The following is a 14543-nucleotide window of genomic DNA, read 5'->3' as shown; positions in this document are numbered from 1 at the left end:
TAAAAAGATGCTGCACACATCATTACTTGTTAGGGAAACGCAAGTCAAAACCACAGTGAGACACCAGGACAACTACAAGCAGAAAAACAGAGTAACTGGTGCTGGTGAGGAGGTGGAGCAGCTGAAGCCCTCAGCCATTGCTGGTGGGAATGAAAAGGAAGAAAAGCAAATCGTATTTATTTGTAGATGACATGATCCTTTGTACAGAAAATCCTAAGAAATCCTCAGAAAAAGTTAGAACAAACAAGCTCAGCAAGGTTACAAAACATTCATAAATCAGCTGTAGTCTTGCGATTTCTGAAGTGAAGGTAACAAAACAATTCCATTTGTAATAACACAAAAGGAAATAACAAATGTATCAATAAACTATAACTGAATAATGATGCATTTTGTTGTTGCTCAGCTGCTAAGTCGTATCTGACTCTGAAACTGCATGGACTGTGGCATGCTAGCCTTCCCTTTCACCATCTCCTGGGTTTGCTCAAACTTGTTTTTTGCTGACTACAGAGCTTCTCCACCTTCAGCTGCAAAGAACATAACCAATCTGATTTTGGTATTTACCATCTGGTGATATCCATGTGTAGAGCTGTCTCTTATGTTGGTGGAAAAGACTGCTATGACCAGTGTGTTTTCTTGACAAAATTCTGTTAGCCTTTGCCCTGATTCATTTTGTACTCCAAGGCCAAACCTGCCTGCTACTCTAGGTATCTCTTGACTTCCTACTTTTGCATTCCAGTCCCCTATGATGAAAAGGACATCTTTTTCTTGGTGTTAGTTCTAGAAGGTCTTGTAGGTCATCACAGAACCGTTCAACTTCAGCTTCTTCAGCATTAGTGGTTGGAGCATAGACTTGGATTACTGAGATGTTGAATGGTTTGCCTTGGAAATGAACCAAGACCATTCTGTTGTTTTAGGGGTTGTGTCCACTGTATTTCAGACTCTTTTGTTGACTATGAGTGCACTCCATTTCTTCCAAGGGATTCTTGCTCACAGTAGTAGTAGATATAACGGTCATCTGAATTAAATTCCCACCCATTTTAGTTCATGGATTCCTAAGATGTTGACCACTTGATTTACCACTCCAATTTACCTTGATTGATGGACCAAACAATCCAGGTTCCTATGCAAATTATTAATCATTTATTAATAAGTTTAACAAAAAAGCGAGACTTGCACACTGAAAAATACTAACATTGATGAGCCTGAAGATAAATAGATGAAGGGATGTTTCAAGGTCAATCAGAAGAGTCAGCTTCTCTCAGCTTGTTCAACTCATCCCTGACAGAATCCCAAAGAAGGCAGGCTTGTTTTTTTCCCTTTTTTGGGGCAAAAATTGACAATTTCATACAGCTATTCATACAGAAATATGAAGGTCCCAGGATAGCCAAAACAATTCTGAAACAGAAGTAAAGGCTGGAGGAATCTCCAATTTCAAAGCACGTGCTGTGTGCTCACTCAGATGCTCAGGCGTGTCTGACTCTGCCACCTTATGGACTGTGGCTCACCAGGCTTCTCTGTCCATGGGATTTCCCAGGCTAGAATACTGGAGTGGGTAGCCATTCCCTTCTCCAGGGGATCTTCCTGACCCAGGGATCGATCTTGTGTCTCCTGAATCGGCAGGCAGATTTTTTTTAACTGCTGAGCCTCTGGGAAAGCCCTTCAAAGCTAACTGGAAGGCTATGGTATAAGGACAGACATATTGATCGATGGAGTGGAACTGACATCCATCCACGTGTAAACCTTTACGCTTATAGTCAAGTCACTTCTGACCAAGGTGCTCAGGCAATTCTGTGGGGAAAGGACAGTCTTTTCAACACACGGCACTGGGATAGCTGGAATCCTCGTGAGAAAAGATGAATTTAGACTTTTATCTGATCCATGAAAATTAACTTGAGCCAAAGTTGTAAAAGAAAAGAGAAGAAAAATCTCTGTAAACTTGGGTTAAGAATCCTCAGATGCATGACTAAGACCGTAGTCGATAAAAGAAGAAATTGACAAACTGGGCTTCATCAGAATTTTCAAACTTTGGTGACTTCTCCGGCAGTACAGTGGTTAGGACTCTGCGCTTCCACTCTAAGGGGCATGGGTTTGATCCCTGGTTGGGGAACTAAGTAAGATCCCACAGACTGTATGGCAAAAACAAAAAAAAAGAACTTTAAAAACTTTGAACATTAAAAGACAACATTAACCAAAGAAGAAGAGGGCGGCAGAGGATGAGATGGTTGGATGGCATCACCGACTCAATGGACGTGAATTTGAGCAAACTCCGGGAGATAGTGGAGGACAGGGGAGCCTGGTGTGCTGCAGTCCATGGGGTCACAAAGAGTGGGACACGACTGAGCAACTCAACAACAACAACAACAAGGTCACACTGAAAGAAAATATCTGCAAAGATACATGTGACAAAGGACTCATATCCAGAACACATATAGAACTTGTATACAAGTAAAAAGACGAACCACTTAATTTTTTAAAAAACTGGGTGAAATACATGAATAAACATTTCTCTGTGAAGATGTACAAATGGCCAATATGCACATGAAGAGCTGCTCAACATCATTAGTTTTGGGTTAACACAGATCAAAACTGTGAGGAGGTGCCTCTGGACACCCTGAGGATGGCCACTCCCTGGTGAGGATGTGGAGAAATCAGAATCTCATATGTTGCTGATGGGATTGTAAAATGGTACCGCCACTTCAGAAAACCATTTGGCTGTCTCCTTAGAAATGCAAACGCCAACCTGCCACATGACCCAGCAAGTCTACTTATGAATGTGTGCCTGAGAGAAATGAAACATGTTTACACCAGGCCCTGCACACAAATGTCCACTGCAGCCAAGCACCCAGGACAGGACCGGCCCCTGGGGACACAGGATCAGAGGTGTGCAGCCCATGGAGGGGGGCGAGCAGGGCTGCATGGGTGGGCTGAGGGGCAGAGCGTGGCCACAGGCAGGATCCCATCCATGAGCAGCTTCTGGGAACGGACATTGGTGGTGCCCAGGGTGGAGGGTAGGCATGGGGCGGGAGCCAGGGGTCTCTCTGGGCAGAAGGAAATGCTCTAAAGCAGAATGGGTGTGGTGATGGTGGCCCAACTCTGCAAGTTTACTACGAATCGTTGGCTCACCGAATATAGATGAGTTTTATGGTATGTAAGTGACACTGTGATGAAGCTGTTAAAATAAACCAATTGTGACTAAATATACTTGATTTATGCTACACACCAAGTTTCCTCACAGAGCTGCAGAGCCGAGGTGAACCAGTAGTGATTATCCCTGGTGGTCCTGCCCTGTCCCTCTGCCCTCTGGGGTCTGCTCTGCTCATGGGGTGAGAAGCTTGGTGGCCCCTTTGCTCGGCCGCAGGGCTGACCAAGCGTCTAATCACAGCCTGTCCACCTTGGTTACCCCAGGAAGAGCAAGAGAAGCCCTCCTCTTGGCAGGCTGAAGGGCTGGCCCTGCCCTCTTGCAACCTCCCCATCCGCTGACTCTGAGTGAGCACCAGGGAGGGCTGCCCATGTGCACACACACATGCATACACACGTGCATATGCTCACACACATGTGCACACGTGCTCACACACAGAGTCCACATGCTCACATACCTGCACGTGGAGGCACACAGAGAGCCCAGGCATTCACACACACAAAGCCCACATGCTCACACACACACACGGAGGCATGCATGGAGCCCATGTATTCATACACACACGGGCATGCACAGAGCCCATGCGCTCACATGGAGGCACGCATGGAGCCCTCGTGCTCACATGCACACGCAGGCCTCATATGGCTGGCTGCTTCCCGCCAGCTGGAGGCTCGCACCCTGCCACCCTTTCTGCCAGGGCCCCAGCAGCAAGAACTCAAAAACGGGGGCAGCTTGGCAGAGCTCCGATGCTAGGAGACACCTGCGGCATCTCGTCTCCCAAGCCGACAGCTGCTCGTCTTTCTGAAGAGCTCGCTGTCTTCCTAGAGACACTTACTTGTGGCCACTTCCCCATTGTCCTGCTGCAGCTGAATGGTCAACGTGAGGGAAGACCCTTGGACTATGTCCATCACCTCTGGACCCAAAATTGCGATCCTCGTGGCTTGTGCTGCAGAGAACAGAGCACACGTGTGTGTGGGGGGGGGGGGGGGGGGGACTCCTGGTCTGCATCAGCACCCCACTTGCCCTAAGCAGGTGCTCAGCCCCATCCCTAGGGCACCCGGGTGAGGGGGGTGTGGATGGCTCGGCCGTCAGGGCTGGGGTTTGTCATGGATGCCATGAATCCTATCCTGAGGGTCAGCTCTGAACCCACCTGATGGCGTTGGGGAAGGGCAGGGCAGAAGGGACCGCTGAGTGCAGGTGACCACCCAGCAGTGTCTGGTGCTCACGGCCTCCTGCCCACCGTTCTGACCGGGCTCTGCCTTCATTGTGTCTGAGTCCATGACCTGACATGCGCTGGACGAGGCTGCGACCACCTGCCTGGAAGCCGGCCTGGCCAGAGGCGTGCCTGCAGCTCCGAGTCAGCAGCTGCACTCATGGATCTGGTACCAAGGTTCTGATCAGGGACTTCAGTTCCTGGCCAGACTGACCCCTAGAGTGGTGCCCTAGCTCTGGAGGCTAACAGAAGGTCCTCACACATGCCCAGGGGGCAATTCAGGGTGAGGGGAGGCCCCAGCAGAGAACCTGGCAGGCCACAGGCCACCTGAGGTCACATGCAGTGCAGAGAGCACAGGGTAGGGGCAGGATGGAGACCAGGTAGGGGGCCAGGCAGCCAGAGCCCTGAGGCTGGGAGAGTCCAAGACTGGCAGACCCTGTGACTGGGAGGCCTGCTCGCAGGACCATGTGGCTCCAGAGTCCAGGGGCCTCTGTGCGTCTTGAGTCCAGTGAGACCACACAGAGCATGAATTTCTCAAAAGGGGATTGTAGATCCCTCTTCATCCCAGCCCCCTGGTCCATCCCTCCCATGAAGCTGTCCAGTGCCAACCAGGAGAGGACATGGCCTGACCCAGATGTGACCCCTGGGAGGACCCTGTGAGGCCAGGAGCAAAGCCAGGGCACCTACCCATGGGGTGACCGTTGATCCATATCCCTCGGTAGATGACCCCGGAGCAGTGGGCCATGCTGCCCTGTCCACTGAACACGCCACTGTGCCACTGTCCCTGTGGAGAGAACCGTGGGCTCAGGCGGGCTGGGCCCTGGGGACACTTTGCCCTCCAGGTTTCAGGGGCCCCCGGGGACACAGGCTGAGGGGGACCCAATTTGCTCCTCACAGTGCACTCCCCTGTGAATTGGGAGTTTAGGGACAATGGCCTGAATGCAAAATGCAAACAAAATATGGCTCCAAATACTTTACAGCACAAAATGCTTTTAGTCCAAAGACACTGCATTTGTGCAGAGGATCACGGGAGGCCTGTGGTGTGGTGGAGCCAAGCGCTCTGGCTGATTCCTTGATGATGAAAGGGCCAATTAAAAGCTCAGCGTGAACCCGCACAGCCCACCTGGGCAATGCCAGCTCATGCACACCGCAGCCCTGCTGCCCCCTTAACAAGCCTGCTTTGTAACCAATATACACGACAGAGTGGAAGAAGGATGGAAAATAGCAGGAAGATTATTTTCATGGAAAGTCGAGATCTTAATGGTGTTTTACTGACTATGAATTGCTTCTGTTAGAAGAAGGCATGTTTGGTGCAGAAGCTGACTAGGCTCCCACTTTCGTGGTCTGCCCTCTGAGGCCACCCAGCAGCTGGGCCCTGCAGCAGGCACTCTTGGCCCTAGGGAGGGACTAGTAGGTGGGAATGGCCCCTGAAGGCTGCAGCCCAAAAGAGCTCAGATGCCCCCAGACCTGGGGGAGGAGGTTCCAAGGCTGTTTTGAACACGCGGCCACTGCAATCTCACTGTGAGTTGATGGGAAGGGCACGGCCATGGCTCGCCCTCCAGCCGGGGCATCGGACAACTGTGGCACCCAGTAGGTCAGCCCATGGCTTCAGGAGCCAGGTAGCCAGCTGGGTGGAAGGTGGGCAGAGGCCTGGCTCTCCTGGAGCTGAGGGGCAGCCTCGTCCCTTCAGCCTCCACACCCAGAGGGCAAAGCCAGCCAGATAGTGACTGGGGTCTTCCGAAGACTGCTGTGGGCCACGTTCCCAGAAAGCTCAGGGCCGGCTTGATGACCTGACAGTCATTGTATTGCATCCCTTAAGACGCAGCTCACATCTGCAGGCAGCCGGCCAGGCTAAAGTGGGGGTGATGCCTCAGGTATCATAGCAGGTGGGTACCTGCTGCCAACCAGGCTAGGGGTGGGGAGCCCCAGAGTTGCCTGCTGACCATCCCTGGAAATGGCATGGCCTCTGAGCAGCATCTGCTGGGCTTGACGCCTGCTCCTAGGAAGGACTCCTGTGCACACACGTGCATGCACGCAGGCTTCTGTATCGTGCGTCTGCGTGCATCATTGCACCATGCCCTGTGCTGGCAGGTGTGTGCCTGAGCTGGGCTGCTGTCCCTTAGTTGGGGTGGGGATAGCCCTGGGACTGCAGGGTGGCCCCCCAGGTATGTGGGGCAGGTTAATGTGGGCACCAGACCTTTCCCCTGCTCGAGCCCCAGCAGTCTGTTGGCTGGGGTTGGTGGTGACACTCGTGGGCGAAAAAGTCACTGGGACACTCTGCTTCCCTTGCTCAGGACACCGTCCCCAGACCTGACAAATCACCAGCTCACACTTGGGAAGCAGGACTCCTAGCTGGTCAGACACAGACCTCTGACAAGCCAAAGTGAACTTGTTGCCCTCGCCCCACCCCCTCAGCCCTTCTGCTTTGATGTCCACGCCCTCTTCTGCGGCTCCGCGCTGGGGAACAGAAGCCACCCTGGCTCAGGCCCCAGGCTTGGGCATCAGCAGACGGTCTAAAGGGATGCAGTCTGGTCTATGGCCCCGGGAAGGGTGGCCGCCTTCATAGACAAAGCCCTCCTGTGGGGCCACACTGCCCTTCGCCTCATTTCCATGGCAGGGGCTGTGCTCACTTTACGCCGGGGTGAGTGCTGATTGCCTGGGTGGCCGTGGGCCTCATCCTCATCCCGCGCAGTGTTGCTGGGGTCACCTCCCCTCCCCCCGCCCTGCTGGGCTGGATGCCAGGCCCCCAGAGCCGGGCCACGTGCAGAGGATGTCCAGGGGCAGGTGGGAGGCTGGGAGTCCAGTTGCGGAAAGCTGGAGGAAGGGAGCTCAGTGTGCATGGCCCTTCCCTCATGTGACTGCCCAGGCCTCCCCTCCGAGGGTCTGCATCATGTGACCCCAAATCTTACTGCCATGGGAGGCCAAGTTCTGTGCCCGTTGGCTCCTCCCTTCCCTCCCCATCGTGGCCATGGCCTGTCTGTCTGGTCAGGACACGAGCTTCCTGGTGGCAGGGATCACACTTCCCTCAGAGGCCTCCTGAGGCAACCAGGTCAGGGATGCGCGCATGCTGACACTCTGACAGTGCTATGAGCCCAGGGCCACTCAACTACTCAACTACGGGGCTGGGGGGGTGGGGGGCGGGGCCTGAGATGAGATGTGGGTTTTCACAAGTATGAAGGCAGAACCTTGGGCTCAGCCAGAAGCAGATGCAGACAAATCCAGCACGCAGCACCTTGGAGGGCGGCCGGGGGCACACAGACTGCCAAGCGGACAGGCTGTGAACCTGCCCGTCAGATCAGGAGCCCCGCACTGGGTGTCAGCAGGATCAGCTCCCTGTGAGGTCTCTGTCCAGTGCTTGCTATCTACTTGTCACCAGGGTCCTTCCCGACCCTTGACCAGCCATTTAATCACGCTCCTGGAATGTGGGCCCCTCTCCTTTCCCACCAGCTTAGGCTTCGACAAAGAACTCGCTACAGATAGACCCCAGCAATGAAACTAATGCAACAGTGTAAAATTTAATTACTGTTATCAATCACGCCTTTGAAAATTCTGCCCCTTCTCAGTCAGCCAAAATGCTCCCAGGCAGGAACAAACGTGGGTTGACCCGTCTCACAGAGGCGGCCAGTTCCCCCTGCCCCAGGTCCAGGTGAGGACCCATGCATGCTAGCGAGGGGCAGGGAGGAAGTGAGGATGACAGGGCCATACAGGGCTCTTCCATGACAGACATAGAGCCAGAGGGGCATGGGGCCCCCGTTAGGACACAGGACGGGACAGGGGACACAGAAGGAGATGGTCGCCAGGGTAAGTGAGCCACACCTTGTGGCAGATGGTTGCTGGGGGGCCCAGGGCCTCTCAACTGCAGGATGGGGATGTACATGTTCATAACTCCTTCCCTGGCCTTTCACTTGAGGAGCTGAATCCCCTTCTCCTCCTGCCTTCAATCTTTCCCAGCATCAGGGTCTTTTCAAATAAGTCAGTTCTTCGTATTAGGTGGCCAAAGTATTGGGAGTTTCAGCTTAAGCATCAGTCCTTACACTGAATATTCAGGACTGATTTCCTTTAGGATGGACTGGTTTGATCTTCTTGCAGTCCAAGGGACTTCTCCAACACCACAGTTCAAGCAAGGAGAGATAAGAAAGCCTTCCATTTTCTAGTTAACCGACACTATTTTTCCTTCCCGGGGAAAGTGCTGGTGGTTTTCCTAGAATTGCTTTTGTGGCTGTGTTGTCCTCTCTTGCATTGTCGGCACTCTCAGGCACACTCTGAATCTCTGCCCTGGTCAGAAGGCCACCCTCCTGGGTCTTTTCTTCACCTCCAGGTCTCTCCAGGGCACTGGGGTCTTGACAACACACCAGCAGGGCCAGGGCCCAGCTCTGCAATACTTGCCTCAATGGCATGAGCAGTCTGGAGGGGGCGGCCCCCACTGTCACCAAACTCACTCCTGGAGCAGGTGGGGGCTTTCCTGAGGCCTTGGCTCCCAGACCAGGCAGGGGCATGGCCCGAGTCACCTGCCTGAGCCTGTGGCTGCAGGGGCTGGGGCCTCCAGATTTCGAGGTGACATGCTGGGGCCACAGTGACCACACAGGCCAGTGTTGGTGGCCCTGCCACCACCGTCAGTCTCAGCAGACACAAGGCCCCTCACTTTCTTAAGGCATCACCTTTGGCCACCATGATCCTGGTCAAAGTTCCTAGGGTTTCAAAGTATGACAAGTTCTGCTGCTGCAAAGACAAGCTGCCTCTGTGGGTCCGTCTGTGTCTACCCTCCTCACCCTGGCAGGCAGGGTGGTGCGGGTTCCACTCTGGCAGCCCAGGCCCCTCCGCTGGCGATGCTACAACTGGCTGATACCTCTCACGGTGCTCCTGGGGTCAGGGCCTCCATTCCTAGACTGACCTCTGGCTGGGCACTCAGGACCCTGGCATGCCTGCGGATGCACAGGTGAGAAGCAGGTGAGGATGCGCACAACGCCACCACCTGCTCTGTGCAATGAGCAGGTGCACTGACCAGCAGGCCTCCCCCAGGAAAGCCAACAAGAGAAACGCAGCCAACGCGCACGGAGGTGCCCGGGGGACGGACGGAAGCTGGTGGAACCATGTGCTACTGTTGCACAGGTAGGAATGATCCATGTGCACTGCACCCAAGGCCGGACAGCAAGCCTAGATCCCCTCTGCCTGGCATGCGCTCACCCTCCGTGGCCAACGATTGTTCCCTGCGCTCCACAGAGGTGGCCCCAAGGACGCCTCTCCCCCAGGGGCTGCCTGGTGCTCCTGGGGGTCACCAGCCCATGCCACATCCTCAGAAGAAGTGATGAGCTTGCTGCTGCTGGGCATGTGTGTCCCCACCTCCCTCGGCAGGAGAGCAGCACAGAGTCTGGCTCATGCCAGACACACCCTCAGGCCCCAGGATGGATCAGATGACCTGGCTGCTGCAAACTATGGCCACCCAGCCTGACTGCCTGCCTGGCCCCACTGCAAGGCAGTGGGAGTCAGTTTGGGTTTGGGATTCATTGTTCTCACTTTGTAACAGATTTACTGCATCGATTTTCAGGGATAAGATTTTTCTAGAACTAATTTTTTAAAAGTTTCCCCGAGAAGCTCGGCTTCAGGAGGCCCTGGGGAGAAGGCAGCGGGGGCCCTTGTGCAGTGACGCCAGGGCTCTGGCCGCCCTTCTCCTGGGCCTTCCTGCTCTCCACACTGGATATTTTCCCATTGGATGGGCTGGGCTGCTGGAAGAGGCAGGGGCAGGGAATTTGGCAGGGGGTGGGTTGCGGCTCTGACACAAAAACACCCACAGAAGACAAACTGTCTGTCTTCTGGGAAATCAAATCACTGCAGGAGAGATAAAGAGCAGTACACTGGGGGGGGGGGGGGGGGGGGGGGGGGGGGGGGGGCTGTGGTGAGGGGAGCCCAGAATGGCTTTCTGGAGCAATGGAATGCTGAGGAGGGTGCAGTCCGAGGAGGCCTGGGCCTCACTTTGGGGCAAAGACTGTGAGGTTGGAAGTCAAAAGGTAGAGGAACCCCCACCCACCACATGAGGCATCTCATACATCCCTAGATAATGAGCACGTGCTTCAAGCAGGGAACGGCTGTACCTGGGGCCGGCCTCAGGATGTACCCCAGAGAGGCGAGCGCAGGGAGTCCCCCAGGAGGGTTCGGCAGAGGCCAGACAGGCAAGCAGAGGCCACGGCTACAGTGGACGAGGCTCACCTCCTGATCACCGTATTGGTAGGGCTGATGGCCGGCACCCAGGTTGTTTAGAAAACAGAAAACACAAGCATCGAGAGGATGTGGGGGAATTGGAACACCGGTGCTGCCCGTGGGGATGGAAAATGGTGTGAGTCTCAAAGTTACAAAAAGAATTACCATGTGACCCAGCAAGTGCACTGTTCTCAGGGGAGTCGGGAACAGGACAGGCTCACAGCAGCGTCACTCACAGGAAGATGCCAAGGTGGGGACAGGCTGCATGTCCATCAGTGTGCGCCAGCTCCCTGTGGCCAGTCCACCTCTGCCGGGTGACCCCCACGCCCAGAGGTCAGACCAGCAGGCAGCCCTACAGCTCAGAGCTGGGCACTGAGACCCGGAGCCCACGTCTATGCGGGCCTGTCCTCCCACCAGCCCTGACCCCGCAACCCTGAGTGAGCGGGCCTGGCCTGTGTCCACGGTGTCAGGAAGCCGTTTGCAAAGGCGGCCTGAGGGCCTGGGTGTCTGCCCCGGTGGGGGCTGTGACCATGGTGGGGGGTGGAGGGCAGGTGGCACTTCCTGACCATTCAGGCGCTCAGGGCCTGGGCGGAGGGCAGGTCACCGGAGCACGAGGCCCTGAGGCTGGGCACTGCTAAGCAATGGGAACACAGGTGAAGAGTTCAAATCCTGGAGAAGGACTCTTGTTCTCCTGTAAAGCGCCCAGGGGTGGAGGGGTGGGGATGGGGCTGCCGCCTCCTGGTGCTCTACCTTTTCCATCTGACATCCAGCCCAGAGCCCAGCTCCACACCAGGGCAGCCCTTGTGGGGACAGCGGCCGGCAGGGCTGGGCTGCCCCCTGGTGGAGGGCGGTGGGGTGGGCAGCTGAGCTGAGACCTGCAAGGGAGGCATAGAGGGGGAAACCAGGATAGCCCTGAAGGCACCCGCAGAGCCTCTGGGGGCAGGGCCGGTGGGGTGGAGGTGGGGGCGAAGTTTTATGGGGCTCTCTGGAAGAAGGTGGGGTCTCTGCCACCCCCTGGTTGGGAGACCTCCTCGTCTCTGAGTCGGGTGGTGAGAGTCAGCGAGGCCCTCATGACAGCGCAGGGCGCTGTGGTCCCTTGGTCGCCAGCCCAAGAGGTGTGGACGCCATGGGGGTTCTCCTGGGTCCCCCTGTGTTTCTTCCACAGCAGCTCTGCAGAACTCAGGCTGTGGCTGCCCAGGGGGAGCCCTAAAGGGCTCCGTGAGGATGGACAGACATCCCCCTGGAGAGAAGAGACAAAGCTGTGGCTGGGTCACAGCGGCCTCTACAAACAGGCTCCAGTGCAGACTGTCAACTGCTGCAGCCCAGGCCTCAGCCGGCAGCTGTGTGGACACAACATCCCGGGAGCAGCCAGCCGCTGGACCAGGGCCTCGGAGGTGGTGGTTCTTGAGCAGAGCATTATTTTACCAGCACGTCAGGGAGCACGCTGCGGGGAGTTTTGTGGCCAGGGTAGGACTCCATGATCCCTGCCAGGCCACTCCATCTCAGGAACGGCCCCAGTCAGTTACCAGTTTACCACCTCTCAACCCCAAATCCACCCCTCGCCCAGCTCTGTGCTTTGGGAGCCAGACCCTGAAACGTGTCCCATCGCCAGCTGGGGCCATCCTAGGCAGGCACTGCAGGGACGCTGGGGGAAGGGGGCTCCCTAGGGCTCCAGCGTGCCCTCTCCTGACCCCTCAGGCTCAGGGGTTTGTGCTTGGTGAGCTCCTCTGCATCCCAGGTTTCCTGCACACATGCCTGGTGCCCCGGGCAGCTCCCCAGCCTGGTGGAGTGTGGCCGCAGCCTGCCTGCGTCTCCAGAGGCGCTGGGCTTTCCCTTGTCTCCTGGGACTTCCTTTCCAAACTATGCTCTAACTTGCACATGAGAAAATTGGCAAAGACGTGAATTCAACTCACAACCTAATCCTGCAACCCACATGATCAAATTCTATTTGAGCCCCAAGACTATGAGACAGGAGGGCCTCTTGGGGCTGCGGTGGAGCTGAACGCAGACCTGAGCTCACATCATTTCCCTGCGAGTGTCCAGGACACCAGGGGCCTCACGGCCATGGCCACGCGTTCACAGCCGTCCTGTCACAGCCAAGAATGATGGCAGCTTGGTCACTCCTGAAGCTGCAGCCACGAGTCACTCATGTCTCCCAGGTGCTCAGGCTGGTGGTTGGCCCCAAGGATGCAGCCAAGCCAGTCCCAAAACATCACCTTTGGGGGCACCTCCTGGGCCAGTTTCACATTTGCCTTTTCCATATTCTTGCTTCCACCCCTTGCAGTATCTTCTTCCCTTTCACTCATTAACATTTTCAATTGCTGGTGTGGCTCCTGTCTCCTGGTTCAGGTTCAGGCATCACTGTCATCTGTCCAATGTCCGGGCCATCAATGTGGGGACATCCTCACTTCTGCTCTTGTCAAACAGTCTGATGTCTTTACCTCCAAACCACTCCAAGTTTGGTTCCACACCCTACACTGGTCGCCATCACCTCTTTTCATGAGTGAGAAACAGAGGGACCTTTCAAACACCGGGATCAGGCCACCAACTTCTTCCAGCACTTTCCATGATGCTTAGAATAAAACTCCAACCCCTTGTGGCTCCAAGGCCTATACGTAAGACTGCCCCGACCTCCTGCCTTGTTGCCCCCACCCCACTCAGGCCATGAAGGCTTCCTCCTGCCCGGTAGCCCAGTCTCGCCCTGTTCTGCCCACAGGGCCCTTCCATGCTATCTGCGTGCGCAGCCTCTCCAATCCTTCAGGCCGGGCTCACATGACATGCTCTGACCCTGGGCATCTCTGCAGAGCCAGTGGGGCTCCTCTACCGGGTGGGCTGCTGGGCTGTCCCTGCCAGCCAACCACTAGACAGGACACACATCCTGGGCGCCAACATCCTGGCTCCCGGACAGACACATGGGCTGGCGCCAAGGAAGCACAAGGATGATGGAGTCTGGGGACAGAGAAGGTCTTCCCACGTGCCCGCCCCTCTTGGCCTCATGGCACCTAAACCCCATCGACCTGAGAGCGGCAGCTGCCATGATGTGGGGAGGGGGTACAGAGCCCTGTTTGTGAGGAGGGGGAGGGCCTTGCTTGCTTCCCCACATCGTTGGCTCACTGGGACCCCCGGGCATGTCCCCTTAAAAAGGCGTCATCAGTGTTCCCACAGGCGACAGTGTTGGTCACAGGGTACATCAGGAACCAAACGGATGAAGAGGTGTGAGTGGCCGGAACTTAAGTTCCCTGAACCTCAGCCTTCTCATCAGCAAAACGGGAACAGGGGCCGTCCCTACCCCGTGGGGTCAGAAGGACAACACCTGGCTGTACCTGGGGGTGCCCAGGGCAGAGGACACTGGCTGGCGGGCCCCCAGTACCTCATAGGTGGAGCCATCCACGAGCCGTAGCATCCCATGGCCCTGGCGCTGGTCTTGGACCCAGTTGCCCTCGTACTCGTCTCCATTCCTGGGGGCAAGTGCAGAGGCTGCTCTCAGGCCGGGAAGGCCAGGTGGCTGCACTGACGCAGACCGGCTCCCCGGCTGGGCCCCAGCGCATGTCCCCAGGACTGAGGCAAAAATAGGCCCAGAACAGATGGCGTGAGCCACGGCCTTGCCAGGATCTGGCGGATGGGCAGGCAGCCTGGGTGCCCAGCAGGGTGCAGTGACAGGCGGCCCTGCTTGCTGGGTCCCAGGTGTGAAGACTGGGGAGGATGACGGGGAAGGAAGCGCAAGGAGGAAGGGACCCTGCAAATCCCAGGGCAGGATTTTGCATGAAAACTGCCCAGAATTTGGAAGATGTCCAGCCACAGGCCTGAAGGAGAAACCTGGGTTGGGGGGTGCGCTCTCATCCCCACTCTACGTTCCCCCAACCTCCACCTTCCTACCAGATATTTTATTCTTGGGATGGAGAAGGAAGGTGGAGATTGATATTTTTTCTACTAAGCACACATAGAACCAAGTTCAATAACAGAGAGAAATTACAGAATCCCATCCAGGCACATAGA

General features: G+C 55.9%; 1 protein-coding gene across 3 annotated transcripts in view; it reads right to left on the bottom strand.

The window, feature by feature from the left end:
• Positions 1-14543, bottom strand: part of MORN1 (MORN repeat containing 1) — a 48841-nt gene that overhangs the window by 30965 nt on the left and 3333 nt on the right. For all 3 annotated transcript variants that reach the window (XM_042257381.2, XM_027975746.3, XM_042257382.2), the window contains exons 6-8: positions 13918-14005; positions 5040-5136; positions 3975-4085 (exon numbers count right to left, since the gene is read on the bottom strand). In XM_042257381.2, coding sequence (XP_042113315.1) covers positions 3975-4085; positions 5040-5136; positions 13918-14005 — 296 coding nt within the window. The remainder of the gene's footprint in view (positions 1-3974; positions 4086-5039; positions 5137-13917; positions 14006-14543) is intronic.

Source organism: Ovis aries, chromosome 12, assembly GCF_016772045.2.
Source record: "Ovis aries strain OAR_USU_Benz2616 breed Rambouillet chromosome 12, ARS-UI_Ramb_v3.0, whole genome shotgun sequence".
In the NCBI taxonomy this organism is placed as follows: domain Eukaryota; kingdom Metazoa; phylum Chordata; class Mammalia; order Artiodactyla; family Bovidae; genus Ovis; species Ovis aries.
The sequence above is the reverse complement of the archived record's forward strand: the minus strand, read 5'-3'. Positions and strand labels throughout refer to the sequence as shown.